Source organism: Lethenteron reissneri, chromosome 41 (genome assembly GCF_015708825.2).
Source record: "Lethenteron reissneri isolate LAM-NWPU_2019-01 chromosome 41, ASM1570882v1, whole genome shotgun sequence".
NCBI lineage: Eukaryota > Metazoa > Chordata > Hyperoartia > Petromyzontiformes > Petromyzontidae > Lethenteron > Lethenteron reissneri.
In genome coordinates, this window is record NC_083819.1 from 9,149,964 (window position 1) to 9,177,947 (window position 27,984).

The following is a 27,984-nucleotide window of genomic DNA, read 5'->3' on the forward strand; positions in this document are numbered from 1 at the left end:
CGGTGACGTCATCGCACCGCGTGTGCCAAGAAAGTCTAAGGTTGCGATGACGTCACGGACAAACCGCGACGTGTCCCCGGCCATCTTGGTAAAGGCGAAGCCGAAGGAGCCTGGCGGTGGATGACGTCATCCAACAGACCCGCAGAGGGGTGATGCGGGGGGAGGGGGTTGCGTTTCCTTCACCAAGATGGCCGCCGCGAGCATCACGTGAGCCACGTACGAGGGGTGAAGGGGGTGGGGGTTGGTCAGCGGTTGCCGTGATGATGATGAAGGAGGGGGTGCTGGTGGTGACTGTGGACGTGTAGCCTTGACCCGGGATCCAACCGTGATCTCGTTGCTGCTGAACAACGACGGCGACGAGGAAGAGGAGGAGGAGAAACAACAACAACAACAACAAGGGAGTGGCAAGGATTGATAAAGGCGCGAGCGGGAGGCAGCAGCAGGCATGGCGAGCAGCGAGTGAAGACGCAGCCGGGTTCGTCGGCGTCGCGGATGTGAGTCCCTGTGTGTTGGTGCGATCTCGGTCATCTCGGTCATCTCAGTCGACCCGTGGCACCTGCTGGGTCTGCCCCGTGACCTCCTGCCAGCAAGTGTTCGACACTTCACGTGGTAGCCTCAAGGTGCACATGGCCTGGCACAAGCGTCGTGGTGACGTCACCGCCACTTAGTGGCGAATGGCGCTTGTTGTTGTTGTGCGATGTTGTTGGGGGGGGGGGGGGGGGTACAGGTGGCCGTGCATCTTCAGATCATCTCTGTCGGCCAACCCATGTTGCACCTGCTGGGTCTGCCCCGTGTTTCTCTTGTAATCGAGACTTCGACCACTTCGCGCGAGCAGCCTCAAAGTGGTGCACCTAGCCTGGCACAGGCGCCGTCGCTGGAACGTAGTTGTTGCTATTGGTGGTGAGATACGCGGTGAGATCGCTACCTGCCCGACCCCCCGAATCACGCATCGGCGCTACGGAGGCGAGGGTTGGTGTATCACACACGGACGTTTTGCGAAATTCCCTTCCCGTAGGCATTGCGGGGGGTGAGGAGCCACACATTGACCCCTCGCTCGCCGGCAGAATGCAGCAACAGCCAAGGCTGGGACTGACATCAGCTGCCCCTTCTGATATGGGATAGAGCGTTGCCCCCTCGCGTGCCGAGGGGTTTTCTCCGGGTGCTCAGATGTCCTCCAACGTGAAGACATCTGAGTACTTGGACAACTTCAGAGCAATTATTGACGCGCGCTCGCCGCCTGGCAGCCTTCCAGCTTGCCTGCAGCTTGCATGAACGACGCTATATCAAACTAACCTTTAAATATATGTACTTTAGATTGTGTGTGTGTGTGTAGTACGGTGATGTTGCGGTACCATTGGCGTGGGTTGTGTTTCGTGTGGTTTACGTTGGTGCGGTTGGATTGAGTGTTTCATGGGTGTGGTTGTGTTGGTCCGTGTGGTTGTAATGGTGTGGTTGTGTTGGTGTGGTTGTGTTCGTGTGGTTCGTGTGGTTGTGGTTCGTGTGGTTGTGGTTCGTGTGGTTGTGGTTCGTGTGGTTGTGGTTCGTGTGGTTGTGGTTCGTGTGGTTGTGTTGGTCTGGTTGTGGTTCGTGTTGTTGTGTTTGTGTGGTTGTGGTTCTTGTGGTTCGTGTGGTTGTGTTGGTGTGGTTGTGTTTGTGTGGTTGTGGTTCTTGTGGTTCGTGTGGTTGTGTTCGTGTTGTTGTGTTTGTGTGGTTGTGGTTCTTGTGGTTCGTGTGGTTGTGTTCGTGCGGTTGTGGTTGGTGTGGTTGTGTTGGTGTTGTTGTGTTGGTGTGGTTGTGTTGGTGTGGTTGTGTTGGTGTTGTGTTGGTGTGGTTGTGTTGGTGCTTCTCACAGTGCGCTTTGATCAGCACGTATTTGTCCGAGAGTGCGTGGTTCCGTCAGTAGGATTTTGCCGGTTCCGATGGGTTCGGTGCGGTTCACGTTGGTTCCTGTCGGTCGGCTTCATTCGTGTCGTGGGCGCCTTGCCGGGAATGGTTCGGTGCGGTTTGGATCACTCTGCTGAGATTGTGTTCAGGGTCTCTTCTCGACGTGCTGTGAGGCTCAGAGAGGGCTGAGAATTCTTAGGTAACACTTATGTCTCTGGAACCTGACCTGACCCCTAATCCTTTAACTCCTCATCCCCAAACCCCAACCCCTGAAGTGTAACACAGACATAAACCTAACGCCTAACTGCTAAATTCTAACCCTTGCCCCTTAACTCTAAATCCTAAGACCTAACCCCTAACATTAAACCCGAACTCAAAACTCTTAATCCCTACCCCAAAACTCCAAACTATAAACCCCTGACCCTAAACCCCCTCGTTTTAAACTGTAACCGCGAAACCTAACACCAAACCCCTTGAACCTAACAATACGTTATAACCCATAACCATACAACGTAATCCTAAATTACAACCCTTAAACTCTAAACCCCAACTTTAGAGAGGCCGAGAGAGGTTCGTGCTTCATTGTGGTCGGGAAGTATGTCCTTTGGCGCTTTGGCTTGTATGCTGTGGGAGTGGTTCTGAGTAGTAGAATGGTGTGTGCCTGTGCTCCATTGAGTAATGTGACGTGTGATACAGTAGCATACTGTGTGTGTATGTGTGTGCTATAGTGGAGTGTCCTTGTTATTGTGGAGTGCGGTATGGAGTCCACTCCAGTAATGTAATGCGGTGCGTGCTGGAGTAATGTGGTCTGTGCTTGTAATAGGGAAGTTTGGTGCAGTGCTCTCTGTGCTTGAATACAATGTTGTGTCCTTGTGCAGGATGGAGTGGCCGAGTGGTTTTGTTGAGGTATGTGCTTCATCCACGCGTGGAGTATCCTTGTTGCTGTGCAGTGTAGTGTGTGTCATTAACGTGACTATTATGCTGCACATGCTTGTGCAGTGCACAGTGATGCAGTGGGTGGTGTGGCGTGTGTGAATGTAGCATGGTGTGATTATGAAGTTCCTTGTGCCTTCCAGTGTGGCATGCATGCATGTGCAGCATGATGTTGTTTGCTGTGTAATATGCTTGACTAGTGCGGCTTGTGCTGTGTGCAGTGTGGTGGGTAGAGCGGTAAGGTGTGCAGTGTGTAGACGTGGTGGTGCTGCTGCTGCTGCTGTGAGTCATCATGGATGAGCTGGCGGGCGTCTCCCTGCTGTCCCTGGCCATGCTGGTTGGGTGCTACGTGGCTGGGAGCATTCCCCTCGCTATCAGCCTGTCCGAGGTGCGTCTCACACGCATACTTTACAGGCATTAATAATACACAACAATCTCATCATCAGCAGCCATGATCAGTTCACTGCAGGATGATGGCCTCAGCAAACCGTCACCATCTGTCACAATCCTGCATTATAATCCACCGAGCACCTGCACACAAGCTTATTTAATCATCTTCTTGGTTTTTTCGGTAAAGTCACGTAGAATGGAAATAAAAAAAGAATACAAACAAAACATAATAAAATAGTTCTCACGACGTTTCGGCCACAACGCAAGCTGCCGTCCTCAGGTGAAGAACAGGTCTATTGGAAAGACAGCGTCTGCATTCAGACACTGTCTTTCCGACAAACCTGATTCATCTTCTTGGTTCTTTCTGTACCGAAAGAACCAAGAAGATGAATCCCTGCAGTCATGAAAGCTTTAAATCGAAACTTATTTAATCGCTCCATCTCTGCTGTGCACGTCCTATCGGGCGCGTTTCCTTCTTTGGCTGCTGCTCCATCATTCGTTTTTTCCAGCGAGAGGTCCTGCCCAAGCCTCCTTCTTCAATATTGTATCTTATTTGTATTTGTTCACTGATCCATGTGTTCCACTTTCTGTCTGTCAATGTAAATTCATGTAGGTGTAAAAGAGTTTATGCCGGGAAGCATAACAATCTTGGTGGCAACTAGGATAGGGAAAGTTGCGGATGTGGGAGATGTTGCGAAGATGGAGATAGGAGATCATGCCGAACTAAAACCATCAACAGCAATCCTAAATACTTGCTCCCACCAAAGGAATGTGGAATTTCCACCATTGGCTCGGTGCCACCAATGGAGAAAATGACATTATTTTCATGTTTATTTCAGCAGAAAGACATTTTCACTCGACCTTTATCCGAAAGCTACTTTTTAACAGGTGCTCACTAAGCATGGCTGAACGTGCGGTGTCTGCAATGTATATTCGCCCGCAGGAGAAACTGAAGCTGGTGACACTGTTGGGAGCAGGTCTTCTGTGCGGCACGGCGCTCGCCGTCATCATTCCCGAAGGCGTGCACGCTTTGTACGAGGATGCGCTACACGGTATCTACCAACACGATGGCCCATTAAGTGGTCCACACCGTCTGGGCAAGGACTAAAGTACCGTTGGCAGGGGCTTATTTTCTCGTGGAATGTTTCCTGGGTTGCTGGTAAACTGGAGTGGTTCTGGAGGTAGGGGCTAAGAGGAGAAACTAGGCCTCTTAATTAGGTGGCGTGACTGGTGTGGAATATATTTTCCAAGTCGCTAACCCAACTGAAATTAAGCCCCGGGTGATAGTGAACACGTCGTGGGCACACAGCATGGTGGTGTGGACAGAGCCATGCCTGCCGAGCTGCTTTTGTCTCCCCATTTGCTAATCATTGACCCAGATCGCCAAGGTTGTAGCGCAGTGCACAAACCACTACACCAATACCTGCCATTTGCCACGAAGTGACGGTGACGTCACCACAGCACCTATGCCAAGCCAGGTGCACTTTGAGGCCACGTGAACAATACTGCACCACCACTCCTGATGTACAAATACAGATACCGTCAACGCTATGTTAACGCACTGGCACGTGCGTGGCACACCTGTCGAGCGCACTTGCCTGCGCGTAGCACTCAGTTTCATTTATTTGGTATAGCCCTGTGAGCCATTCGGCTCTTGGGGTGCAACCGCAACAAACAAAAAACAAAAACATGAACAAGAAAACATCTTAAAGTGACTATGCGCAAACAGAAAAATCCAGAAAAAAAGTCTTCCAGAACAAAAGCACCGTACACCAACGCTGTGCAAAAATCCCAGTGGGATGCAAGTCAAACAACAACAACCACAAGACAACTTAGATTAAGGCCATCATTTTAACTCCGTACTACAACAAACAAACATGGCCAAACCAAAAAACTTTTCGAAATCACCAAAATAAAGCCATAAGCAATGTAACAGTGATCATAGGAACTGTGACCGAAATTTCACAATAAACGACATTAACAACATGTACCACCAAACCCTGTAGCCATAGCTGGCTGCATTAGTCACTCCACAACAGCAGGAGCCTAACACACTCACAGCTGCGTAGCACACCTGTCTTGCCACCCGCAGTTCTTTGGCTCACACCAGTGTCTTTTTATCCCCATTGTGCCCCCCGTGTCCCCCCTCTCACGCTACGAGACGCCCACTCACACGTCACGCAGGGTGCCAAGGAGCGCTCGCACGAGGCCGCGGTGGGAGCCGCGGGACCTGTGGCGGCGGCGGTGGCGGCGGCCGAGGCCCACGCGGAGGGGCACGCCGAGGGGCACGCGGATGGGCACGCGGAGCTGCACGCCTACATCGGCGTGTCCCTCGTCCTCGGCTTTGTCTTCATGCTGCTCATCGATCAGATCGGCAGCTCGCACATGCACACGCAGGACGGTACGTGTACGCGCGTACCGCATCCTCAAATAACAGCGGCGACGGGGTGCCAAAGGGTTAAGAGTCCATGAATCGACTGACAGTTGTAATTGACCTGTTGTTTTCACGGTCGATTATTTGGGCCTTTTTAAAAATGGCGACCTCACTTGTCTGGATTACTGCAACTCACTCCTGGTCGGTTTCTGTGCTTATGCCTTTACAGTAAAACCTTGGATTGCGAGCATAAACATGCTTGTAATCCAAAGCACTCGTATATGAGTTGTGATCACGTGACGCTCGGCAGACAAAGCGTATACACGTACGACTCGTATTGCAAGACCTCGCTCGTTTATCAAATTAATATTTATTTAAAAATTTTGCTCGTCTTGCAAAACACTCGCAGACCAAGTTACTCGCAATCCAAGGTTTTACTGCACTTCCCTCTCCAACACATCCAACACGCAGCTGCACGCGCTGTACTCAACCTTCCACACACATTTGTCGATTTGAAGCTTTTGTGACTGCAGGGATTCATCTTCTTGGTTCTTTCGGTAAAGTCACGTAGAATGGAAATAATAAAATAATAAAAATAAAACATAATAAAATAATTCTCACGACGTTTCGGCCACAACGCAAGCAGCCGTCCTCAGGTGAAGACCAGGTCTGTCGGGTCTTCACCTGAGGACGGCTGCTTGCGTTGTGGCCGAAACGTCGTGAGAATTATTTTATAATGTTTTATTTTATTATTTTATTATTTCCATTCTACGTGACTTTACCGAAAGAACCAAGAAGATGACTTCCACACACACCTCGCTGCTCTCCTCTCCTTCAACAACTTCACTGGCTTCCCGTCGATCACCGCTGTCTTTTTAAATTCCTCACCCTAGAGTATTCAAAGCTTTGCACGGTCTTGCCCCGCCCTACCTATCATCTCTCATGTCTTTATGTCCCTTCACGCCCCCTTCGATCGCAATATTCCCGTTTTCTCACTGTTCCATCAGCTCCTTGCGACCAGTCTCACTTTCGTTCTTTCTCTCTTCTTGCCCCGTTGTGCTGGAACAACATCAGTCTCTCACCTCTCGCTTTCCATCTATCGCTCGACCCTCAGTCCCTTTCTCTTCTCTATTGATGTTTCTCTTCCACCGCCTCCACCGCTATCGGTTCCTCCACCCACCTCTAACCGACTCCCAGCCCGCCAGTCATTTTCTTCCGACGACCCTAATTCCTGACCCGGTCCCGAGGTCTCGCTTCCCATGTGCACCGAACTACATCTCTCCCCCAGCCCGACACTGTGCTCCTCCATCAGCTCAACTATCCGGGGGCCACTTCTGCCCCTACCACCCTTCACCTACCCTCCTCATTCATGCCCATTTCACCACTTCACGCACATGACCCATAACCCACCGCCTCTAATCCACGTTTCACCCATCAGACACGCTCAGGCACCATCACATTCCACCTTATTCTGCGTGTGTACGCCCCGCGTGTTTGTGCGTGTATGCATGGTTGTGTGTGGTCTGTCTGAGGGGGAGCGGTCGTGCAGCGGTTAGCGCGTTGTGCTACGAACCAGGCCACCCGAGTTCGATTCCTGCTCACAGCCAACACCAGTGATGATTATCTGAACCGGTCATGGGCCTCCCCTAGGTCGACTTAGCCTCAAATGAGTTTCTGGTGCGGTGTGTAAACATCACCGCTGAGAAGACAAAGGCGGCCGGGCGTGGTCTTCTCCACCCACCCCCTCACTTGCCGTGCCAGCCGTCATAGGTGCTCGCTTATAGCATTTGCCCCAACAGTCAGTCTGTTCAGGCTATACAGGGGATCTTTGTGTGTGTGGTCTGTGTACACAACGTGTATGTGCTGTGTGTGTGTGCGTGCAGACACAGAAGCGGGCCGAGCTGCAAACTCTAAGATGACGACGACACTGGGCTTGGTGGTTCATGCTGCAGGTAGGAAGATCAGAGCCTCTGTCTCTACATCTCTCTCTTGGTCCATGTGTCCACCTGCCTGTCCTTTCTGTCTGTGACTGTCCATTGTTTGTGTCTGTTTATCTGTGCGTCCTGTCCTGCCCAGCCACCGCATGCCCAAACAGCCTTTGTTTGGCCAGATAGAGGGTTATAAACGGGCATGGTACAGGCTAGAGAAGAGATGGAGTGATGTGTTATGAGAGGATATGGAGCTGAGTGGACTTGCTAATAACTTGTACTAGCGGTGTCAAGATCGACCTCTGTGGAGGAGACTCGTGAAGGACGCTACTAGGCAGTTGGAGGCAGACGCTCTCCAGCAACAATGGAGGGCAGAGCAGCGGCGCTCGCAACAACGAGTGGAGCGTCGGCCGGTTAAAACACAGCATGTTGTCACAGTAGGGGGCACAGATGATGCATCGGCCAGTTATCTCGGTCAGTCAACTCAGGGCACCTGGAGTCTGTCCCGTGACCTCCTGCCAGCGGGAGTTCAACACTTCACATGGCCTTCAAGTGCAAATAACCAGCTACAAGCGCCGTGGTGACATCACTGCCACTTCGTGGCAAATGGGGGTTGTTGTTGTCCTGTCTCTATACCTGTTCATATGTTATCTCCTCTGTCTTTCCATCCTGTCTGCCTATATCTGTCTGCCCTTTCTTTCCTTCTGTATTTCCATTTATCCTTCACTTTGTTTGCGTGTCTACCTGTTCAGATGTTCTTTCCTCTGTTCGTCCTTCTGTCTCCCTGCCTTTCAGTCTGTCATTGGCTTTGTCAATGTCTGCGGCTATGCATGTGCTCACATTAAAAACAAAGCCATTGTTGAACACAGGTCACCTTCATTAAAGAGTCTCGCTGTCCCAAACTCTCAGTGGACTCCGACCTGGCTTAGAGGAACTGCTTCATGTCGACGAACACGCCCAATAGCCTGCATGGATACACACTCTCAGTGATGTAGTGTTGACAACTCCCACAACCCGTGCAGTTGGGGGAGGCCCTCATCCGATAACACCTTCATATATATAGAGGACCGCAGACCTTGGGCAGTTGCTGGCACCGGCTCATCGCGTAGCTTCCTTCCTGCTTGTCCGTGGTTCCTCCTCATCCCACCGAGTCGTTCTCTCTCTCTCTCTCCATACGAGAGCGAGCGAGCGAAGACTGTGCGGCCGGAGCTGTTGTATATGTTGGGTATGAAAATTTGTTATGTTGTATGCGTGCGTGGGTGAAATTATTATGTTGTATATGTGGGTTATGAATATTCAGTGGAAATAATAATAATTAAATGAAATTTGGCCAAATGTGTAATTATCCGGAAATATGTTAATTTATGTAATTACGCACATTTTAATTATGCCAATTCGAGAGGTAATCGTATTAATTATGCGAGTGGGTGTAATTATGATAACGCAAGTCGTTATGATAACCAGACCCCGGTTCACCCCGTTATCGCTTTAACATTTACTGAGTATGTATTAGTGTGTTTATTAAGGTCACCAAGTTCAAATCTCAACGCAGAAGCAGATCTTATGCATAGATTTCAGGAAAGAATCACACAACCACTTCTGTATTGATCAATTTATTACTAATTCAACCTTAACTATGATATAATATGCGAACTCTCAATCCCGGAACGTCAACACGGCATCAATACAGTATCATCAACGATTGTCTGATTTCACTTTGACAACTGCACATGGATCCCGCATAACGCGATGGTTGTTAGTGAGAGAGAGAGTCGTTAAAACACGCAAATACTATGCTAAGAAAACCTTAATGTTAATGAATGATTATACTCAATATTGTTCATAACGCGATGGTTGTTAGTGAGAGAGAGAGTCGTTGAAATATGCAAATACTATGCTAAGAAAACCTTAACGTTAATGAATGATTATACTCAATATTGTTCATAACGCGATGGTTGTTAGTGAGAGAGAGAGTCGTTGAAATATGCAAATACTATGCTAAGAAAACCTTAACGCTAATGAATGATTATACTCAATATTGTTCACGCAGTACCACACTCCTTATTGACCATACGCAACCCTTATCACGTTGTTAACACCTTGGGTCACGGGACAGTTGAATATTCTGTAGAGGATGCGAGTACGTGCGCGATTATGACTGAAAGATACTTGAAAGATTATACGGCGATAAAAAAAACACAATCAAAAACAGTTATTATTCTTAAAGGCATCAATCTCAACAGATACATCGGCAGGTTATCTGACAACAGAACGGCTCGGAGTAAGGGCCTGCGACGGTGCTCCTTTTCCGAAGCTCGTTATCTTATACCAAGTTTACTAATTGGGGACCAGATCACCTGATAAGGATCCGGTGGGCCACCACTCCCCACGTGAGCGTGGCTCGGCGGAAGGAGGTGCCAAGAATCAGTTCGTATTGATGGATCTGTTGGGAATTTATGCGATTAAGAGTACAGCCCACTAAATATTAAAGATAAAAATTAAGAATACTCTTATAAACGACGGAGGGCCATCACTCGGTCTCGTTGTGATGCTTTCCAGCCACGGATGGCTTATGGGTTCGAGTGTTTTTGAGTGGTAAGAGTTGTCTTGAATAGTCAGTGTTCGGAGTCGATTCTTTAGGTCAAACAGACGCCTGGTGGTCGTGTGGTGAGGGGGCGGTGCGCGTCATACGTATCAGTTGATCCCCTGTCACCGTGGCGAACTGGTTCGGATGCCCGTTGATACGCTGTCGCAGTTCGGAACCCGGTCGGTAGGTGGCGCCCACAACTCGCTCGTAGCGTGCAGCTCTGGGTTGTCGCCGATCCGCGATGCTCACCACTCCGGTGGCAGCAGAGACCCCCGATTCGGCAGAGGTTGACGAGCTGAAGATGAGTCGAGCCGACCCGCTGGTCGCAGCTCGCTCCTGAGTCGACCCTCTGGTCGCACTCCTGAGTGGACCCGCTGGTCGCACTCCTGAGTGGACCCACTCTGGTCGCACTCGTTCCTGAGTCGACCCTCCCGTCGCACTCCTGAGTCGACCCTCTGGTCGCACTCGCTCCTGAGTCGACCCTCTGGTCGCACTCCTGAGTGGACCCGCTGGTCGCACTCCTGAGTGGACCCACTCTGGTCGCACTCGTTCCTGAGTCGACCCTCCCGTCGCACTCCTGAGTCGACCCTCCCGTCGCACTCGTTCCTGAGTCGACCCTCCCGGTCGAGCTTCTGAGTGGACCCTCCCGTCGCACTGGTTTCCAATGCTCAGGATCCTTTACTTTATGCCGAAAAATCCCCCTGGATCCCGCCCACAAGGCGGGACTTCTTTCGAATTTTTTTTGTGTCAGGATCTGTCCGTAGGCAGGTGTGTCCATGTGTGTGTCCGTACGTCCGTGTGTCCTTGTGTGCATCACTGACGGTATATTCGTTGTCACACTCCCTCCATAAAACCCACGAGCAAACAATCAGATGTTACAAATTGCCTCGAGGTCGTCTCTCTGTCTGGGCGCAACATTATCTCCTGTCTGGCCTTCCCCATGAACCCAAAACACAGACGTCACAAATGTCTCATAGGCGTCTTTGTTCGCACCACCTGGAGGGAGGGGCAACGCTCTCTCCGACCCGGCGCACAAAGAAATGGCCAAAAGTTTTAAGTTAACATTTGTCCCTTACTATTTCACAGCCATGATTCCGCATGTAACCCAAGGTCTGTCGTTTCCCATCGTGGTGCCCGACCCAAGTGGAGGCGTCTTCCCGAGCGTACACACACTCCCCTCCCGCGCTGCGGGGATACAAAGACGGCCGGGATCTCCCTTTCTCTCCGACCCTGGGTTTAACATCGTTTTTTTTACTATGTATTTATATTCGACCTGGTGGTGATTCATCCCGTTATCCTGGCTTTTCCATAAGTTTTACTTTTGTCTTTTCATGCATATGCTTCGGGTCGAGTTGTACAGAAAGCATTAAAGTATGGAAATAACATTTCATATTGACTTAATGATGGTGATGGTTCAGTAGGCGTACTTGTGACCTGGTTTAATTGGAGTGGGTGTGAATATCAAACTTTAGCCTACCCTGTTGTTAAATTCCGACTTTAACGTTACTTTAATAGCAATACAGAATAATTGAGCTTTTTGTCTTAACTAGGCGAACGCGAACTTCTGGTGACCCCCGCAGCCGTGTTATTTAGCTGGGTCTGCCCGCCTTGAGAGATATACAACACTTTTTTTAAATCAGCTCTCCCCTGTCCCTCCAACCTTCTGCTCTGGGAATGTTATTCTTAATTTCAGGTCCAAGGCCTCTTTGGGTTTATCTTTGTTTCCTCAGCTGCAGGAGAACAAGGCGTGCTTCTACCTCCCTTTCTGTGTGCACGTGTTCTAATTAGCTCGGAATCCCTAACACACAATCAGTGATGATTCCTGGCTTTCTGTGGTTATGACTTAGACAAAGGCCCTCTGCTTTCTTTCACTGCCTTTGCCTTGAAGCAAGGTTGCAATTCTGTCATCCTAGCCCTCCTCTCGTTCATTACTTAACAACACCTGATGTTTTGCAGTTTGGTGCGCTTTGGTGTGTTTCACTCATTAAAAAAACAAGTAAAAAGATAATATATAAAAATCATCAAATATTATTAATCTCAATTATGGAAGAAGGGTTAGGATACAACATACCGCCCTTTTAAAAATGACCAGTGGTTAAATGGCCACGGGTTATTTTTAAAAAAAATGTATACCCTTCTTCCATCATGAACCATCGATTGTCCTCAAGTTTTGCTGCTATTCCTTACAACGCGCGCGTACGTGTCACAACTTAACATGGTTATATTTGAATTGAGCAAAGAAAATTAAACAAGCGTTAAACATCGATATTGCGTTACATCGGTTCTGATACATCATGACTCCGACGAATATTCATTTTTGTTTTTGTTAAATCCTGGGAAACGCTAGGTAGCGGTTTCGAACGCATTTATGCGTTACCTTCCTCATGTTGCCTCGTTCACCACTTATCACTTCGATAATTCGATCACGGTTTTCGGGTTCGTTTTTGTAGTTTCCTCTCTCACTCTCTGTGTCGTGGGAGTGTGTGGTGAAAAATTGTGCTGCACATAACCAGAATTTGCGCACACGACCCACTTTGACACTTGGTTCGAGGCATTCGCTCTCTCTGCGATTACATGCACATTTGCCGAGTCAGTGTGTCGATTTAATTCTGTCCCTCGTAATGTTGCCCTCTTTGTTTTTACTAGTGTGTTGGATTTCAACACCATTCCCGATACGTCATGGACATTCGTCTCCATTTTAGCACTCCGATCCACATAATTTTTGGTTTCCCTTGGATATTTTCCATTCAAAGGCTCATGCCTGCGCTCCTCAGGGCGTGTCCCTGCTGTCTGTTTTTGTACTGTCCGATCACGCTTCAATGCAACCCTGTCCTTGTATTCGATCCGCGCGTCATTTACGGGAGCACTGTCCACGTTTTTGCCCGCCCTGTCACTTGCAGCCTGCCTGTATTTCACATTGAGCGCCGGGTTTAACACCTCGGCGGGTGTGGCGCGTATGGGCTGCCCGCTCTCAATCACTGTGGATGGTTCATCACGTATTTGGACCGTATTCTGTGTTATTCCTCTACTCCCTCCTGGTATAGCCGGTGGAGGAATTGGTCGGAATTGGATCGATTGTGTTTGACCTCCCATCCTGCGATTCTCGTGAATGTTCGCATCCATACCTCCGCGGTATGTGTAACACCTTCCCGCTAGGTGGTTATCTTCCCATCTCTGTGCGTAATTTGAACCTTGCGTGTGTCGTGGGATGGGGTGTTGATATGGTTCTGCTCTGAACCTCTCCCTCCTACATTTCTCCTGCACCCTTGGCCCAGTGTTTTTCCCATTTGGGTGCCAAATTTTTCCTGGATTGTTACTTCGCCATCCCTGTGGGTAATCTTGACCTTGCGCATGTCGGGGCATGGGGTGTTGGTATGGTTCTATTCTGAACCTCCCCCTCCTGCGATTCTCCTGAATGTTCGGCTTTGTGCCGCTCTCATTCTCGTGCCAACCTCTCTCTGGGTTATTTTGCCATGTGTGCGTGCGTTTCTGCTGCTCTCTGCATGGTGGGACTGCTCGGTGATTTTTATTCCTCTCTGAGAGGCTGGGTTCCTCATCCCTCTCCCTGTGTTCTGGATCCGAATTATGATTCTTAGCTCTGTATAACCATGCCATGTACGCCTTGCTCTCTATGCGGCGTAAGGATGCGGTTTCTGGATTCAAAACCATTCTCACCCTTTCTGTAATCTCTGGGCTCAAGGATTCAAAAAACATAATTTTGAACATTTTATCCCCTTCGTGGTATTGATTCACATCGCCTGCGTAATACACTCTTTTAAATTGGACGAGGTAGTCACGTGGATCTTGGTCCATGCCCTGGGTCATCGATTTTACAGCATAAAACCCCTCAGTGAGTGTCGAATATTCTCCAAACTTCCGAATCACTGCCAGGCTCAATTGTTTAAAATCATTTCTAACCTTGTGTGGTAGTGACTTTACCCATGGAATAGATTCTTTATGTAAGGTCCGTTTCAACAAACTCGCTTTTTCATCCCGTCTCCTCAGCCCTCTAATCATTGCCTCCTCTTCCACTGTCGCGATATGTGTGTGGATATCCATAGTCTTATTGTGGGGGTCAAAATCGGGAATTCTGACTAGAGCCTTGTCCATCAACTTAAGGGTTTTACTGGTGAACAGGTATTCCGAAAGTTGATTGCTGACAGCGTCATCATCAAACAAGTTATCATCAGGCAATCTGTCACTTTGGTCTGTGCTGTGTCCCCTGTGTTTAAGTGGTGTGCATTTTTGTGTGCGCGCCCAGGGCCGTGTCGCTCGTGTTGCCATTTCCTTTCAGTTTTTGCCTCTGCCCTTAGTGTACCATGTCCTGGCGATTTTACTTTAACTTTTGTGCAATCAATCCCTGGACTCTGTCCACGTACCCAAGAGAGTGATTTGATGTTACTTCCATATTTATTCTGTGGCTCAACGTCTGTGAGTTTCGCTGGTGTCGCGAGCTTTGATTTCTCCTCCCTCTCGAGGGTGTGAGGACATTTCTCGTCGTTTATTAGAGACGATTTCTCTCCCGTTTCCTTTCCAAATTTTCCCTCATTCCACAATCCCTGTCTGTACGCCTGTGTGAGAAGGTATGAGTCCTGTCCTGCCTTCTCTGCAGTTTTTGCATCGTGTTTGCCTTCGTTACTTTTTATCCAGTCAATTAGTTTCCCCCGAGGTGTGTTCGTGTTATCGATACAGCTCCCTTCCCATATGTCTCTCTGACTGTACTGCTTTGTAACAGATTGGTCGGTACGTTTAAATACGACCTCCCCGTATCCCGTAACCCATTCAAATATTATTCTTAATCCTAGCATCTTAAGTATGGCAAGAGTTACCTTAATATTTCTTTTCAGAGTGCATATAAACAATTGTATCACAGGATGCGTCAGTTCAACTCGAGCAAATAATCTCAGCCCAGCTGTCTTTGTTATACTCTGCTACTCTGGTATTTCCCTTCAGAGCGCGTTTTGTTTGTATACCCCCGTTTACAATCACAAGGCAACGTTAGTTCACAACACTTTGATTAACACATCAGTGATTCGTTCCTGAATTCATGCATAACCTGTCTGCGAGAGATCCCGGACGAGCCCCCATTATGTTGTATATGTTGGGTATGAAAATTTGTTATGTTGTATGCGTGCGTGGGTGAAATTATTATGTTGTATATGTGGGTTATGAATATTCAGTGGAAATAATAATAATTAAATGAAATTTGGCCAAATGTGTAATTATCCGGAAATATGTTAATTTATGTAATTACGCACATTTTAATTATGCCAATTCGAGAGGTAATCGTATTAATTATGCGAGTGGGTGTAATTATGATAACGCAAGTCGTTATGATAACCAGACCCCGGTTCACCCCGTTATCGCTTTAACATTTACTGAGTATGTATTAGTGTGTTTATTAAGGTCACCAAGTTCAAATCTCAACGCAGAAGCAGATCTTATGCATAGATTTCAGGAAAGAATCACACAACCACTTCTGTATTGATCAATTTATTACTAATTCAACCTTAACTATGATATAATATGCGAACTCTCAATCCCGGAACGTCAACACGGCATCAATACAGTATCATCAACGATTGTCTGATTTCACTTTGACAACTGCACATGGATCCCGCATAACGCGATGGTTGTTAGTGAGAGAGAGAGTCGTTAAAACACGCAAATACTATGCTAAGAAAACCTTAATGTTAATGAATGATTATACTCAATATTGTTCATAACGCGATGGTTGTTAGTGAGAGAGAGAGTCGTTGAAATATGCAAATACTATGCTAAGAAAACCTTAACGTTAATGAATGATTATACTCAATATTGTTCATAACGCGATGGTTGTTAGTGAGAGAGAGAGTCGTTGAAATATGCAAATACTATGCTAAGAAAACCTTAACGCTAATGAATGATTATACTCAATATTGTTCACGCAGTACCACACTCCTTATTGACCATACGCAACCCTTATCACGTTGTTAACACCTTGGGTCACGGGACAGTTGAATATTCTGTAGAGGATGCGAGTACGTGCGCGATTATGACTGAAAGATACTTGAAAGATTATACGGCGATAAAAAAAACACAATCAAAAACAGTTATTATTCTTAAAGGCATCAATCTCAACAGATACATCGGCAGGTTATCTGACAACAGAACGGCTCGGAGTAAGGGCCTGCGACGGTGCTCCTTTTCCGAAGCTCGTTATCTTATACCAAGTTTACTAATTGGGGACCAGATCACCTGATAAGGATCCGGTGGGCCACCACTCCCCACGTGAGCGTGGCTCGGCGGAAGGAGGTGCCAAGAATCAGTTCGTATTGATGGATCTGTTGGGAATTTATGCGATTAAGAGTACAGCCCACTAAATATTAAAGATAAAAATTAAGAATACTCTTATAAACGACGGAGGGCCATCACTCGGTCTCGTTGTGATGCTTTCCAGCCACGGATGGCTTATGGGTTCGAGTGTTTTTGAGTGGTAAGAGTTGTCTTGAATAGTCAGTGTTCGGAGTCGATTCTTTAGGTCAAACAGACGCCTGGTGGTCGTGTGGTGAGGGGGCGGTGCGCGTCATACGTATCAGTTGATCCCCTGTCACCGTGGCGAACTGGTTCGGATGCCCGTTGATACGCTGTCGCAGTTCGGAACCCGGTCGGTAGGTGGCGCCCACAACTCGCTCGTAGCGTGCAGCTCTGGGTTGTCGCCGATCCGCGATGCTCACCACTCCGGTGGCAGCAGAGACCCCCGATTCGGCAGAGGTTGACGAGCTGAAGATGAGTCGAGCCGACCCGCTGGTCGCAGCTCGCTCCTGAGTCGACCCTCTGGTCGCACTCCTGAGTGGACCCGCTGGTCGCACTCCTGAGTGGACCCACTCTGGTCGCACTCGTTCCTGAGTCGACCCTCCCGTCGCACTCCTGAGTCGACCCTCTGGTCGCACTCGCTCCTGAGTCGACCCTCTGGTCGCACTCCTGAGTGGACCCGCTGGTCGCACTCCTGAGTGGACCCACTCTGGTCGCACTCGTTCCTGAGTCGACCCTCCCGTCGCACTCCTGAGTCGACCCTCCCGTCGCACTCGTTCCTGAGTCGACCCTCCCGGTCGAGCTTCTGAGTGGACCCTCCCGTCGCACTGGTTTCCAATGCTCAGGATCCTTTACTTTATGCCGAAAAATCCCCCTGGATCCCGCCCACAAGGCGGGACTTCTTTCGAATTTTTTTTGTGTCAGGATCTGTCCGTAGGCAGGTGTGTCCATGTGTGTGTCCGTACGTCCGTGTGTCCTTGTGTGCATCACTGACGGTATATTCGTTGTCACACTCCCTCCATAAAACCCACGAGCAAACAATCAGATGTTACAAATTGCCTCGAGGTCGTCTCTCTGTCTGGGCGCAACATTATCTCCTGTCTGGCCTTCCCCATGAACCCAAAACACAGACGTCACAAATGTCTCATAGGCGTCTTTGTTCGCACCACCTGGAGGGAGGGGCAACGCTCTCTCCGACCCGGCGCACAAAGAAATGGCCAAAAGTTTTAAGTTAACATTTGTCCCTTACTATTTCACAGCCATGATTCCGCATGTAACCCAAGGTCTGTCGTTTCCCATCGTGGTGCCCGACCCAAGTGGAGGCGTCTCCCCGAGCGTACACACACTCCCCTCCCGCGCTGCGGGGATACAAAGACGGCCGGGATCTCCCTTTCTCTCCGACCCTGGGTTTAACATCGTTTTTTTTACTATGTATTTATATTCGACCTGGTGGTGATTCATCCCGTTATCCTGGCTTTTCCATAAGTTTTACTTTTGTCTTTTCATGCATATGCTTCGGGTCGAGTTGTACAGAAAGCATTAAAGTATGGAAATAACATTTCATATTGACTTAATGATGGTGATGGTTCAGTAGGCGTACTTGTGACCTGGTTTAATTGGAGTGGGTGTGAATATCAAACTTTAGCCTACCCTGTTGTTAAATTCCGACTTTAACGTTACTTTAATAGCAATACAGAATAATTGAGCTTTTTGTCTTAACTAGGCGAACGCGAACTTCTGGTGACCCCCGCAGCCGTGTTATTTAGCTGGGTCTGCCCGCCTTGAGAGATATACAACACTTTTTTTAAATCAGCTCTCCCCTGTCCCTCCAACCTTCTGCTCTGGGAATGTTATTCTTAATTTCAGGTCCAAGGCCTCTTTGGGTTTATCTTTGTTTCCTCAGCTGCAGGAGAACAAGGCGTGCTTCTACCTCCCTTTCTGTGTGCACGTGTTCTAATTAGCTCGGAATCCCTAACACACAATCAGTGATGATTCCTGGCTTTCTGTGGTTATGACTTAGACAAAGGCCCTCTGCTTTCTTTCACTGCCTTTGCCTTGAAGCAAGGTTGCAATTCTGTCATCCTAGCCCTCCTCTCGTTCATTACTTAACAACACCTGATGTTTTGCAGTTTGGTGCGCTTTGGTGTGTTTCACTCATTAAAAAAACAAGTAAAAAGATAATATATAAAAATCATCAAATATTATTAATCTCAATTATGGAAGAAGGGTTAGGATACAACAGAGCGTTCCAGGTTGAAATTAATCCAGCAGTGGCTTGACTAAAGGCTGGCACACGTGCCGCACCTGTACGAGACTGTGAACGGTGTTTGCGCGTCTCTCCATCTACCCGCGTCCCCCACGCCAGCGGACGGGGTTGCATTGGGTGCCGCTGCCTCCACGTCCCGCACGGCCATTCAGCTCATCGTGTTCGTGGCCATCATGTTGCACAAGGTGAGTTCTCCCTACCCTCGACTGCCCATCGGCTGCCCCCTTTGTCATTTTGGTGAGTGACCCCCCCCCCCCCCAAGGACAGTGTTGCCAATGAAACTATTTTTGCCAACTCAGTTATTACCTGGTTAAACAAACGTCAACTTTATTGGCTAGGCCATAACAGTGAGTGTTTAATGGATTGGGGAGGAATGCAGTTCTTCTGGCCTCACGACCTCCCCGTGTGCCAGGCTAGCCTTTCCCCAGTGGTCTCTGTGTAAGGCTACACAGGTGACCTTGGTCTTTCTACATCATTTATACTTGTTTTATTAATTGACTACGAGGCTTTTTTCTCAAAGGACACATGGGGCGTATAAGAGCGCGTACAAAAATGAAATCCAAAAATTTCACGGGAAGAAAATTAAGCACAAAGCAAAGTAAAAAGGCATTAGCGGACGTTAAAAATGTGATGATGGATCTATGAAGATGGCGGTTGAGTTAAGGTGGCGGCGATGATGATGATGGATTAACGAAGAGAAGCGCTGGTGACGATCCACCGCTGAAGATGAGCTCAGTTTGCGAGAAGGAGTGAGATCGATCGCAGTGCTCGTGAGCGATGGCGACGACATTGGGGAGACCTTCATCCAGCAATGGATAAAACAAGGCTGTGTGTGTGTGTTGTGGGCAGTGGTGGTGTAACTTTTAGTGTGCTGCGCTACGAACCCGGCGACGCGAGTTGGATTTCTGCTCACGGCCAACACCAGTGGCGATTATCTGAACCGGTCCTGGGCCTCCCCTAGATCGACTCAGCCTCATAACGAGTACCCGGTGCGGTGTGTCACATCGCGACACGGAAAATAAAGGCAGCCGGGTGTGGTCCCGGCCACCCACCCCCTCGTGTACCATTCCTGGCCTTCATACGCGCTACTCGCTAAGGGTACTTGCCCCAACGGTCTGTTCAAGGCTATACGGGGGGTCTTTGTCTTTGTGCGTGTGTCTGTGGAGGCGCCGGCCGCGTTTGGCCTCGTCTCGTTCCTGATGCACGCGGGACTGGAGCGGAACCGCATCCGGCGCCACCTGCTCGTCTTCTCGCTCGCCGCCCCCGTCCTCGCCATCGTCACCTTCCTCGTCCTCAGCCAGGTCCGGGTAACGGCCTGCCGCTTCCACGCGGCAGTGCCCACACGTGGGAGACGCGACACTGCGGCTCCGCGCGATGACGCGCGACGCGTTGTTGGAAGGTTGCACGTTTGATAAAATCGGGCTCCTCCATGGCACGTTGAGGAAATTTACAGGGATAAGAATCTTTATCACGGAGGCTTTCGCGACCAATATCATCCATAATAGAGGTTTTTGGGTTCGTAAATATATAAATGTGTCATTAAAACCCTCCACCACCTGACACAGCCAACTAGTAAGGGTTGTCACGTAAACAGAACTTGCCAATTCGTCACTAGTACAGCACACCGGTGTGTTGGAGAGCCAAGCCACAACATTTTAATGACACATTTATATATTTACGCGATCTAACCCAAAAACCCCTTTAATGGATGAAATTGGTCACGAAAAGCCTACGTGTTAAACTGGCTGTGCTCAGATTGTAAATGTTGTGGCTTGGCTCTCCAACACACCGGTGTGCTTTACTAGTGACGAGTTGGCGGCCGAGTTCAATTCCCAGCGATGGCTAACGTAGATGGCGAGTGACATCCGAAACGGTTGGCAACCAAAATAACAAGAAGATCCATTTTTTTTCGAATTCGGTAAACAAAAAATCTGAAATTTTCAAGAGTCGCCAATGCACGTGATCACGAGACGGTCCTCAATAAATAACGTCATGAAAGCAGTCTGTTAAATTGTTTAACTTTTTATGTTACCAGGTAAGGTCCATTGAGCTATATCGCTCTTTTCAGACACGACCTGGCCACAAATGATAGCTCAATGAAGTGGCTTATCACGTGGACACTTATAACAGCCGAATACTCTAAACGCACGTTGATTATAAATGTGGAGGGAAAAACCGGAGGACCCGGAGAAAAATCCACTCCACCATGGGGTAGCGTAGGAGAACATGCAAACTTCAAATATACAACAGGCGTCGTCAGGGTCGGGATCGAACCCACGACCTCCTGCATAAATCTCGCCACCATGGCGCATGCGGCTCCGTAGCCACAGCTTTGCTGACCTCTGCACGAGGTCAACTGAGCCTTAAATAAGTACCTAGTGGGGGGCAGGGGAGACTTGTTGTGTTGTTGGGCTTGGCGAGGGTGGAGGTGAAACCGCCACCCTCTGTCGCACACAGAGCGGCAAGGAGTCCGCGTCCACCGTGGATGCCACGGGGGTGGCCATGCTCTTCTCGGCGGGGACCTTCCTCTACGTGGCCACGGTGCACGTTCTGCCGGAGGTGGGCGGCGCCGGCCACAGCCACCGCCCGGATGGGGGGGGGTCGGCTCCCGGGGGGGGCCCCGGGGCGGCGGGAGCGACGGGGGGAGCGGGAGGGGGCCCAGCGGCCGGGCCGGCGCTGAGCAAGGTGGAGCTGGCTGTGCTGGTGAGCGGCTGCCTCCTGCCGCTCGTTCTGTCGCTGGGACATCAGCACTGAGCAACGACGGGTCGTGCGTGCGTGTGTGTGTGTGTGCGTGTATGCAGTAAATATGTGGGTGTGTACGTGTGTGGGTATGTACGTGTGTCTGTTTTAGTACGTGATTCTATGTGTGTGTGTGTGTTTGTCTTTGTTGTACTACTACACGTGTATGTGTGTGTGTTCAGGCATGTTTGTGTGCGTGTCGGGAGTGGTATCGTAACGGTTAGCGTGTTGCGCTACGAACCCGGCGACTCGAGTTTGATTTTGGCCAACACCACAGTGACAATTATCTGACCTGGTACTGGGCGTCCCCGAAGGTCTACTCAACCTCAAATGAGTACCTGATGTGTAAACATCACCACTTGGGAGACAAAGGTGGCTAGGCATGGTGCTCGCCACACAACCCACTCATGTGCTGTGCCCGCCTTCATAGGTGCTCGCTAACAGTACTTGTCTCAATAGCATGTGTAGGCTTCACGAGGCATCTTTAAATAACTTTGTTTATTACATGTATGTGTGTAGGTGTGTGCGGTACCCATTTGTACATGTACGCAGCACGTGTATGTGTGTTAAATACATGTGTATGTATGTACTTAGTATGTATGCGTGTGTGTATCTGATATTTGTGTGTATGCGTGTGTGTGAAATGCATGTGTACTATGCACTGCACGTGTGTGTGTGTGGGTGCACGTGTACTATGTACATATGTATATTGCATGCGCGTGTACGTGTGTGTCTATATCCTAGCGTGCGTGTATGTGTGTGATCTACGTTCTCGTGTGTGCATGCACGCACTTGCGTCCGTGCACGTGCGCTCGTGTACATACATACATGCATTCTTGCGTGCGTACGTGTAACGTGTGTGTACATACAACCGTTACATGAGTAGGAATTTATTGCGCATTTCTATTTCAAAAAAATACGCGCTGCCCCGTTGGCCCAACAAATTAATCCGGGACTTTAGCCACAGCGTCCCGAGTGTTTTACGTGAAACAAAACACAAAATGATGGGTATTTTTCTTTTTAGATGCCAACTTTGTTATTGTTGTCATGTTTAATTGTTTTTATTGCGTCAGCTGGAAATGATAACCCTAGCCTTAACCAATAACCAACGAGGAACATCAAGTGTCCAGTATGACCGCCACACACGGGTTTTGCTGTTGTTATGAATCATCAGTTTGGCAGAGCCATAGGGATGTACTTGTGCAATTTTCGGAAGACGCCGTCGTGATAAGCCACCGCTTAACACGAGCATTTGGGTGGCGCTGATCTCCGTCTGCGATTCCGAGCCAGCAGTGGAAATTCTACGTTTCCACCGCAAGGGGCCAGTCTCGCCATAGGATGACTTCTCGTTTTATCTACCCATAGTGGATGATGATGATGATGATGATGGACCGTGTCGACATGCGACCCCTGAATTGAACTCGCGTGCTTGAGCACCTCAGGATTTGACATGGAACAAGCTTATGGAGAATCATTTTTTTGCACTGCTATTCATTAACCTTCGTTGTGAATCGAATGCGATGAGCGCGATGGCCGTGGATTAATTCATGAAAATTTCCTTTTTTTTTTTACGCCCTTTACCCCGGTTTTAGTTAACAGGGTTCTGTGAAGGCTTATCGCCGGCCAGTTTTACAAGAAGAAAACTATACATTATTAGAAGTGTTTTCGTCTAAAAAAAATATATTATTAATAATTTCTAGTGGTTGGTTATCTTTTTTGCAGAAATAATTATTAGGGAAGCTGCAACGCAATGACAGAACAGCTCTTATCTTGTACGTATGCAAATATGCTGCGTCCCGGGCTGTCTGACGCAATCATGAGGCTAAATGACAAAATAAAGATTTTTGAGTTAAGTACAAGCGTGTCATCACATCACTGTCACCTCCAATACACCATCGCACGCAATGAAGTGTGGACCTTAACAAAATTTCACATCGTTGTTGGACATCCCAGACCATGGGCTAGGAAATTATCTACAAGATAAGGGGGCCTTTCTGCGGTTTGCAACTTGACACGAACAGCTGTTACGACTGGTTGTGGTCAACATCGAATCGTTGATCACCGGGGAGTGGGGCGATGACGCGGCAGTTTTGCGCGCGGCTCCCTGTGAACCAGGCGAATCGCGAACACCGGTAACCGTCGAGCGATTTCGGAACCATTCCGTGGCCCTCCACCCTCTCCTCCCCTCGTTCAACCCCAGCACTCTTGACAAGTGCGGTAAAGAAAAATGGTCAAACAAACCTCCCACGGCAAACAGGGCGTGTGGGGAGGCCTTCATCCAGCAGTGGATTGATAAAGGGCGTGAACACGACCTGCCTGAGGATGCACTCAAAAGTTGTGAGCCCGGCGCAATGTTGAACTTCTTAAGCACCGTACGTAGCCAACCGTGCTAATCCGATGTGCGGGGAAAGGACGACAAAAATGCCGGTATTTGCGATGCGGATTTCACCGCGCTCGCCGAATAATCCTCCCTACGTTTGCAAAGCCTTTGTTTTTGGCACATCCCAGCAAACGCTTTGCTGTGAGCATTGGTTATCTGGTGCAGGCTTGCACGTAACCCGCATTCGCACTGGAATGGAGAGAGAGAGAGAAAAACTGTCGGCACGAATATATTTGAAGTTGGATGAACCCTCGACTGTGCTAGACTTAGGGTTAGGGGGCTCATGTAAGGGCTATTGTTATGGCTAGCGGTTGAATTAATGGTACGTTTATACATATGGTTAGTGTGAGTGCATAGGGCGATTCTGGTTAAAGGTAGGACTATGGTTGGGGGATAGGGAAAGTGTGTGGGATTTGCTGCACGATATGATTAGTGCCATTATTAGAGGGTGAGGATAGAGCTTTTGACAAGGTTAGGGATAGGGTCATTTTAAAGATGGTATTAGGGGTAGGGCTATCGTTAGAGTAAGAGTAGGCTTAATTGTAGGATTAATCTGTGATGGTTAGGAATATGGTCAGTTTTAGAAATAAAATTTGATCTGTTGGGTAAGCGTTGATGTGATACTAAGGATAGGAGTTGGGACAGGGTTGAAGGTGTGCTGTGTTAAGCTCGATCTAAGAAGGCTAACAGAACGTTTCACAATACTAATGTGTGTGTGTTATGTTACCGTGTGTACGTGGTTTTGTTCGTGTGTGTATGTATGTGGTTTTGTTCGTGTGTGTGCGTGTTATGTTACCGTGTGTATGTATGCACGTGGTTTTGTCCACGTGCTGGTCAGTTTGCTCAGAGAATCCATTGGCTTCTTACAGGACCACCGGTCTAAACGAAACGAGACGGTCTTCATGACGTGTCAAGATGCCTAACACTTGGGTGTCTCCATCTCTTGGCCACGCTCCATCCGCGCGGTTGAAACGGTTCGCGCGGGACATTAAGTTTGGTGTGTGCCGACACAAGCAGTGTGGTCTTGGTGATGTCCCAACGGTGATGTGGAGAAGCGCCACTTGGCGTACGACGCCTCGTTGCCCACATCCACAACTTCCCCTGCCACCCGCCACCTGTGCCAGCCGCTCGCAAGAGCCTGGGAGTGGTGGGGTTTGTTTCGTTAATTGCCCAGGGGAGTAATTTTGTATATAGAGTTACTATATAAAATGTACGTTTTATACTTTTTTGTTTTAATGTACAGCCTTGTTGGTGCAAGGTGCGTGTCATGGTTATCGTTTTGGCGGGTGATTGTGGGAATTGTGATATGGCGGAGCTTCCGCGGGGTTTTATTTTTAGTGCTGGTGTCGGTTGTGCCGAGTGTTTTAATGTTGGGGAGGAACGTGTGAGTAGCAGGCGTAAGTAAACCCATGAATTTGGACGTCATTACTTAGCAGAATCACCAGATTTACTTTTATGTTTAAATTCAGAGGTTATTGCGTGTGAGCAGTTTGGCATAACGTGAGGGCAGGTCATGTGACCCCTCCATCTCGGATGTAGGGACTTGTTGTAAATCCTGGTTCGCGATGCGATTCATTAAGCGGTGCTATGATTGTGGGGGAATGTAGCGGCTTCAAGCACCCGCAGGGGTTACATGAACCCATTGAGAAATGCATTTCTCACACCATTCAATGCATGTATCGTGAGCTAAATGATTTGTATTCATTGACGCATCGTTACATCTACACAGATCACGCAACAAAGATTCACATTGTTTATGGATATTCTGTACTTAAATCGGGCTGTTGTGTTAATTTTGAAAGCGATCGTGCCATTAATCAGATTAAAATAAATTGAAAGTACCAAGCAGTGAATTACTTTATATTACTTCTTGAAACACAAAGTACTTTCATTCGTAACCAGAGGCTGGTGTCATCTTCAGAAGTTACCCGACCAATGCTGGCTATGCTCACGGAAGGGGTGGTCTGCTCCAAATGTCTCCGAGTCCTTGTGTCCAATGCACATCTCGCCGCGGTGACTAGGAGATGTTAACTACCTCGCCTGGTATGCAGGAGGTTGTGGGTTAGATCCCGACCTCGACGCCTGCTGTATATTTGGAGTTTGCATGTTCTCCCCGTGGTCGCGTGGATTTTTCTTCGGGCATCCAGTTTTTCCCCTTCACATCAACATCACGCGTTTTAAGAGTATCTGGCTGCTATAAATTCCCGCATGATAAGCCACTTTGTTGAGCTATCAATTTTGGCAAGGTCGCTTCTGAATAAGCGCTCTATAGCTCAGTGGGCCTTACCTGGTAAAATAAAAAAAATAGTTGAGTTTTTTTGTGTGTCATGTCTAACAGGGCCTCATCCAGGCTCGCTCCACCAGGTGGCGCCCTGGTTTGGGCCTTTGACTCGCGATCAGAGGGACACACGTTCAAATCCCAGTCAGGAATCAACTTGGCCGATCCTCATTGAGCTTTCATGGTTGTTGTTTTTTTAAAGGTGCTATCTAATGTAGGGAAGTCGACAGCGGTTGTCCCATGGTTAGACCGGCCTCCACCATGGGAATTAGGAATCTCCGCTCCTGGCTCAGGGCTGCCATTGGAGATGAACACTGGCCCCACGCTCATTCGAGCAGATACTCGGTGTCATTTAAGTAATCCATTCCCAACACAGAGATGGAGCTGCCATGGTGTGCACGTGAAAACCTGGCTGTTGTCAGATGTTTGCACGTGGTTGAGTCCACGTGAGAACACCTGCTTAAAACACAACAGCTTTGTGGACCGTACAACAGCAGGGAAATACGTCACTGAGGAATCGTTTTGGTGTCTAAAATCGTATTTTGTCGGTTCTTGTCAATTCAGTGCGTTGGCGTTAATCCTTCCGATCGCTGCTTTAAAAACAAAATAACGTTCGCTTTGGATGGATGCCTTGGTGTGGCTGTTTAACCCCCCCTCCCCACCTCCCTTTGTCCATGCCCCATCCTCACGTTCTGTAGTTTGTGTCCTAATCATGGTGCGGCCGTGCCCCCGTTAGCGTAGCGGCACCAGATGAAGAAACGTCCATCCGCGCCTCTCGTGGCAGGCCAGTGAGACATCGCACCATCGGTAGGGGGGACGACCCCAGAAGATGTTATTACAATACCGCTCTTTCTTTCGTATGGCCTTTGAAGAGTGGCTGGCCAAACATTCTAACTGGACGTTTAGTCTGAGAATATATTCGATGGCATCGGGAGTCGCTTGATGTACGGCCTGCGTCGGTGTGTAATGGAGCGAGTGGTCGGTTATGTGATGAACAATTTTGCGTTTCACCACATGCATACTACTTACTGCTGAGGCCTCTTCAGTGGTGTCTTAGCCACACGCGGAGGAGCATCAGTTATCTGCAAAGAGTGTTGTTTGCTTAGCAAACTGACATTGAATTGATTAACAATACAGCCACAGTTGAAGTCCATCATCTCTGTAGGAATGTGGAATTTCCACCACTCTTGGCTGTTAACAGAGATGCGTGCCACCCAACAATTGTATGAGCAGGGAAACACCTTTAATCAGTGTCCAAATAGTTTAACATATACCACTTGTTTTATAGTCGTTACGATCTTTATCGTTATTATTAAGGGTATTTAAATTTATCAGTGGGGGGGGGGGGGGGGGTGATTTATTTGTTAAGTACGAAATGTTACTTTCTGCCCAGTGGAGGTTAGTTATGTCTGCTCTAATGAACACCTCGATGGTGCTCGTCTCTGTTGGTGGCTCCGAGCCAGCGTCATGAATCCCACAATTATATGGGAGAGGCACTTTCATCCCTCTGGACCACCACTGTTGGCTTCCCCACAAAACAATCGCGTCTTTCTTTACCCTACTCGAGAGACGATGGGCTTTGTTTTGGGATTTGAGCTTCCGACCATTCAGTCACCCGCTTGAACACGCCAACTAAAGCGTCGCACAAAGCGTTCCTTGAAATCCCTCGATAAGCTGTTGATGACGGGCCAGCGCCTTGTACATTCGGTAAGATCTTGGTGTATTAATTATAATACAAATCAATAAAAATAGACTTTGGACAATTGTAAATGTTTTCATGTTTGTGTATCAGAATTCGGTGTCTTGTCATCAATTGTTTCGACACGAGTCCCGTCATAAGGAGAAGAAATATCCTGGAATTTCCAGTCCACATGCCAACAATTCCGTGATGTTGCTTCTACGGAGAACTAACTGCCCTGGAAGAGGACGTG

At 48.5% G+C, this 27,984-nt stretch overlaps 1 protein-coding gene across 1 annotated transcript; it reads left to right on the plus strand.

Annotated features, from left to right (window-relative positions):
• Nucleotides 1-245: 245 nt before the first annotated feature.
• Nucleotides 246-27,823, plus strand: SLC39A9 (solute carrier family 39 member 9). Its single transcript, XM_061568492.1, has 8 exons — nucleotides 246-494; nucleotides 3,039-3,205; nucleotides 4,151-4,259; nucleotides 5,369-5,608; nucleotides 7,465-7,533; nucleotides 18,756-18,841; nucleotides 19,823-19,957; nucleotides 21,114-27,823. Exons 2-8 carry the CDS (start codon nucleotides 3,110-3,112, stop codon nucleotides 21,408-21,410), a joined length of 1,032 nt encoding a protein of 343 aa, XP_061424476.1. The 5' UTR covers nucleotides 246-494; nucleotides 3,039-3,109; the 3' UTR covers nucleotides 21,411-27,823.
• The last annotated feature ends 161 nt before the right edge of the window (nucleotides 27,824-27,984 follow it).

Coding starts and splice junctions, on each gene's coding strand:
- SLC39A9 (XM_061568492.1), top strand. CDS start 3,110: ATGGATGAGCTGGCGGGCGTCTCCCTGCTGTCCCTGGCCATGCTGGTT. Junction 5,609..7,464: donor GCACATGCACACGCAGGACG/GTACGTGTACGC, acceptor GTGTGCGTGCAG/ACACAGAAGCGGGCCGAGCT. Junction 18,842..19,822: donor TGGCCATCATGTTGCACAAG/GTGAGTTCTCCC, acceptor GTGTCTGTGGAG/GCGCCGGCCGCGTTTGGCCT.